The following is a 4,928-nucleotide window of genomic DNA, read 5'->3' on the forward strand; positions in this document are numbered from 1 at the left end:
ATACATGGTAGCTGCATTAATTAATTCTCGCTTTCTCATGGATAAATATATAAAGAAAGGAAATGAAAACAGTGAATTTTCCAACTACATATCAAATTAATAAATAGCTGGTTAATTAAGGTCAAATTAGAATTATGATTATTTTTTTCTCTCCTGTGAGAGTTGTTAAATCCTAAAGTCGACATCTGGAAGTCATGCTTACAGTGCTAGAGCTGTAATTTGTACGTAGGTTTAGGAATCGGCCACTAACCTTGTTTTTGGTCATTATATGATTAATTTAATTTGTGATGCTAATTACATTTAATTGGCCACAAGTCAGTGGGTCCAATAAATTGAAAAGGATGCTAATCCCTCTTTTCTATAATGACAAAAACGATGAGGAGGCTAAAACACAAAAGACACCCCTCCACCTCCAGGAAGAGACTGAAGAAAAAGTGATACCCCCAAGCGTTCTAGATGGTCGCATGACGTTTTACATTTTTTCTTTTTCTTTTTTTAATGGTAATTTTTATATTGAAGGTTCCAAAAAAAGCCTCCAATGATCAGGGATTCAAATGATTATAGATAGCAAGCTACGATGTCGATTCATTGTTCTTGAAGATCTTCACAAATTGGACTCGAGTAAGTACCTACAATAGGTGTTCTGATGCTTTCATCAGTATTCATCAGTAAGTATCCATACCATAAATTCCAGTGGAAGGATCATACTTGATTCCAAGATCAATATGCTCTTGAATACCAAAGCCAAAACAGCCAGTGTCACTGAAATTCCGACGCAGAAGCTCATATTCCTTCACCTTCAATCCACTCTCCAAAAGCTGCATTGCCTTGTCACCTCTAACAGTCACATAGCATGCAATCTTCTCATTACGTCTGATCCCAAAAGACCGAACAGTGTACCTGGCCTTGGAGAAAACAGGTGTCTGTCCGCTGAGTTGCTCCAGCACCTTAGCGGCTCTGGTGAGACGATCTCCACTTTCACCAACGGAGATGTTGAGCACAAGCTTCTGAACTTTAATTTCCTTCATGGGATTCGAAAGTTTCTTCTCTGAAGCCATTCGGGTTTGCTGATAATGAGTTGCTGCCGCTGCTCAGTTAAGACGGAGACGGAACAAACCCTAACATGTATTACTTATTGTTGATATTTTGGGGTTTTGGCCATTAGTTGTCTCTGAATTTTTGTATAAGTTAACGTATGGTTATTGATTTCTTGCATGGATCATCATGAGAAATATCCATACTATATTTTTTGGATACTTACATATATAAATGTCAAAAAGTAATAAATAGAGGAGAAAGATTATAAAAGCATCTAAGCATCGCGAACAAGAGATTAAGTACAATATGCGAAGACATCATTTTAACAAATGTTGATTTACCTTTCGCTAGACTCGCATTAATTAATTTCCGACGACCAACTTTACTTTTCAGAATTTCCATTAATAAGGATTTCCTTCTTTTCTTAAATTTGAATAAAAGGCAACAACCGTATTACAGCTTCACCATTTGAAGTTAACAGTTATTATATATTATTGACTCAAACCCTAAAAATTAAATGAGCATTTACCTTATAAGAGTACCAAATTGATGATAACGTCCTCAAATTTCCTCAAGGATCATTTATTAAACGGTTATACAGGATTCTTTTAGGGTGAAGAAGTATGTTAAAATGAAAACGATATATGCTCTTGTTGTGAGATGATGGACTCTGTCGGTCAGTCCATTTATGCAAAAGCAAATGCATTTGATTTGCATTTAGCTGAAAAATTAATTGTTGAATGCTAATGCTTCATTTTTTTATTAGTTACTTCCACGTGTCCCATGACTAATGCATGACACAAGAAGCCTCACTCCTAAATAGAGACAAAAAGTCAGTAGCTATTCGCCTATTCCGGCGCTTTAATCCCAATTATGAGATTAGAAGGAGCACTCGATCTATGAAAAATTCTAAAATAATATATTACAATCAATTGATACATGTATGACATGCGTAGTTAAATTTAATATAATCACCATTTATATGATGATTTTTTAAATAAATATATACATGTCATGACATTATTTACTTATTATATGACTGACATGATACTTTAAATGTATTCTAAAATTACTCCTCGATCTATTCCAAGACATGTTGCTAATGTAACGCCTGTTACCGACTATCAGAATAAGTCATGTTGCTAATGTAATGCCTGTTACCAACTATCAGAATAAGTCAATAAGATATTGACTTAATTATTTTTTAATTAAACATAAAGCCGCCCACAAATCAAATTCTTGCAACCCGAAAGCATAGTACCAACTCACAACATGGAAGCAGCAAAATTGTCATTCAGTGCTCTTATTCATTTTAAGTGCATGCACAAAGACCACCTCATGCGCGGTAGTTACATTCGCTCTTTCTCAAGGAAATATATATATAAGAAATGAACAGTTTTCAATATATATATATATATATATATATATAGCTGGTTAGTGTCAAATTAAATCAGGCTTATTCTTTTCTCTCTTGGTCGGGGGAGTTGGTAAAACTTATTACCCAAATTCGGCTTCTGCATGTCATGCATGCTTGCAGTAATAGTCCTGTAAATGTAGGTCTAGGCATCGGCCAGCAACCTTATTTTTGGCCATTATATATAGGAATAATTTTAATTAATGATCAATGCTAATTACATTTAATTGGGCACAAATCAGTACGTCCAATAAATTGAAATGAGTGTCAATCCTTCTTTTTGATGATGACATGCAAAAAAGATGAGAAGGCTTAAAAAACAAATGATAACCGTCTATTAGTAAGAGACAGAAGCGAAATCCCAAAGAGTTCTAGATGATCACAAGATGACTTTTTACATTCCCCCCCTTTTATGGCAATTTGCAGTTTAAGGACAAGCAAAATAGGCCAGAGCACAATTTTCATACAGTGGTTTATTTACCTCATAATAAGCTTGCATTATGAAGACGAGCTTATTTTATTACAGGATTTTCTTCAAGCTTCTATAAGATATTTCCACTAGGCTCGTTGACAAGGACTTTAAAATATCTTAAAACAGATTTCCTTTTTCTTTTAGCATAAATAAAGCAATTTATCTTTCTAAACATACATCGTCCAAGTATCTTGTAACCTACATTCGATAAATACGAACTATAATTAAAGTTTTCAATATTCACATTCATTTGTCTTATATATTTCATCTTAAGTACTCATTAATAGGTAAACGTGCTTGTTTAGGGTTCCTTTGGAATTGCTTTTCGGAGTTAAAAAAAAAAATCACATCAATGTTTTCAAAATCAATCATTTCTACAGCTAATTTTGAAAAAGAGGGAAAGAGTAGCTTTTAGATTCGAATTTTGAGAATTAATTTTATCTTTTAATGCAATTCCATAAATATCCTTAAAATTATTACCTAAACCCAAAATTATCCTTATTCAAAATGGAAACAAAATCAATATTTTTAATATCCTTGCAACAACTAGGGATACCAATGGACACCGTTGCAGGTTTGACAATACCAAACCCTCACCAACACAAAATTTAAATTATCAAACTTACTCGCTACTTGTTGTGAGTTTTAATTTTTTTAAGAAAACACACCCGCAACGATTTTTGACGATTACCAAACCCACGATGATACCCAACAATTTTTTTGCGGCCTCCGACATTTAAAATCACAATTACTCAATATGTAAATTTAAGCTAGTCCAAAGTACAAAATTATCCATGCTGATTTTAAACAAGCTGAATATATAACTGTGTATATATCATCACACAAGTTTGAAATGTAATCAAATACCATAAATTTGATGAAAATAATAGATTAATAGCAGCAGATAATGAAAACAATACCTTCCACGACCACAATGGATGAAAATAGCAACAATACGAGAAGATGGCAGCTGTAACGACAATGACGGAGACAGTAGTGATGGTTGTAGAATCAGCAGTAGAGGCAACAACAATAGTGGCAAAATGAATGGTGGCGGCTGCTGCAGAATCAATGGTCGCCGCAGTGGCTGCAACAACATAACGCAATTATCGGTAGAGAAAGGAGTTGGGCGCTGATTGTTTGGATTGAGAAGGGAGTTGGGCAGCAAGATAGTTGTGCGACTCATGGTCACGGCTAAAGGTAGATGACAAATTGGTTTCCTTTAGTTTACTTTAGATGAGGGATCAACTAAAGAAGTAGATGGACTTTAGGGCTTACACATTGTAGCTGCACGCATGTTTACACAATTTATATATTTTTAGGCTTAATTTTTTTAATTAAAACTTGAAAAAATATTTCAAAGAAAAGTGGGGGTTTAGCGGATATTCATGCGAGTATCCACCGAACATTTAGCAAATACCAAACCCACCTACAACCTAGCATGGGTTTTAATTTGTGATATCAAACTTGCCCGTAATAGAAAAATTACATGATCATATTTTGGCGGGTGGGTTTGAGTGAGTTTACGGGTACCATTGTCATCCATAGCAACAATCTTACCAATAATTGTATGTACAAATTTAATTTACCAAATTAATCTTAAAAGTAAAATAATAAAAAAATTTACATTAATTATTATTTTTTAAGGCTAATTTTGACGAATTGATATTTTTTTTTATTAATATCTTAAGAATATTATTATAAGAGTATTATTATAAAAGAAAAGAAAAAGTAATATATGGAGTAATTTTTTTAATATAAAATTAAATAAATTTTAAATCAAAATAAAAGAACGAAACAGTATTTACCCGATTAAATCTGACAATTTTTTTGAGAATAAAGTTTGCTTTAACTTTACAATAAAAAGCGAAATGTGACATGTCCATGGCAGATAAATGATTAGGCTGAGATGGGCTGCCCAACGACCATACGCGATAGCCAACAAGTACGTGTCATGAACTCCTGCACAACTCGCGTCAATTTAGTGATTTAAGCCACTAAAAT

General features: G+C 33.4%; 1 protein-coding gene across 1 annotated transcript; it reads right to left on the reverse strand.

The window, feature by feature from the left end:
* Nucleotides 1–665: 665 nt before the first annotated feature.
* Nucleotides 666–1,105, reverse strand: LOC112098368 (60S ribosomal protein L11-like). The gene has a single exon (XM_024184523.1). The coding sequence runs from the start codon at nucleotides 1,056–1,058 to the stop codon at nucleotides 666–668; it is 393 nt and encodes a 130-aa protein (XP_024040291.1). The 5' UTR covers nucleotides 1,059–1,105.
* Nucleotides 1,106–4,928: the final 3,823 nt, after the last annotated feature.

The sequence above is a fragment of the Citrus clementina genome, unplaced genomic scaffold, assembly GCF_000493195.1.
Source record: "Citrus clementina cultivar Clemenules unplaced genomic scaffold, Citrus_clementina_v1.0 scaffold_5, whole genome shotgun sequence".
In the NCBI taxonomy this organism is placed as follows: domain Eukaryota; kingdom Viridiplantae; phylum Streptophyta; class Magnoliopsida; order Sapindales; family Rutaceae; genus Citrus; species Citrus x clementina.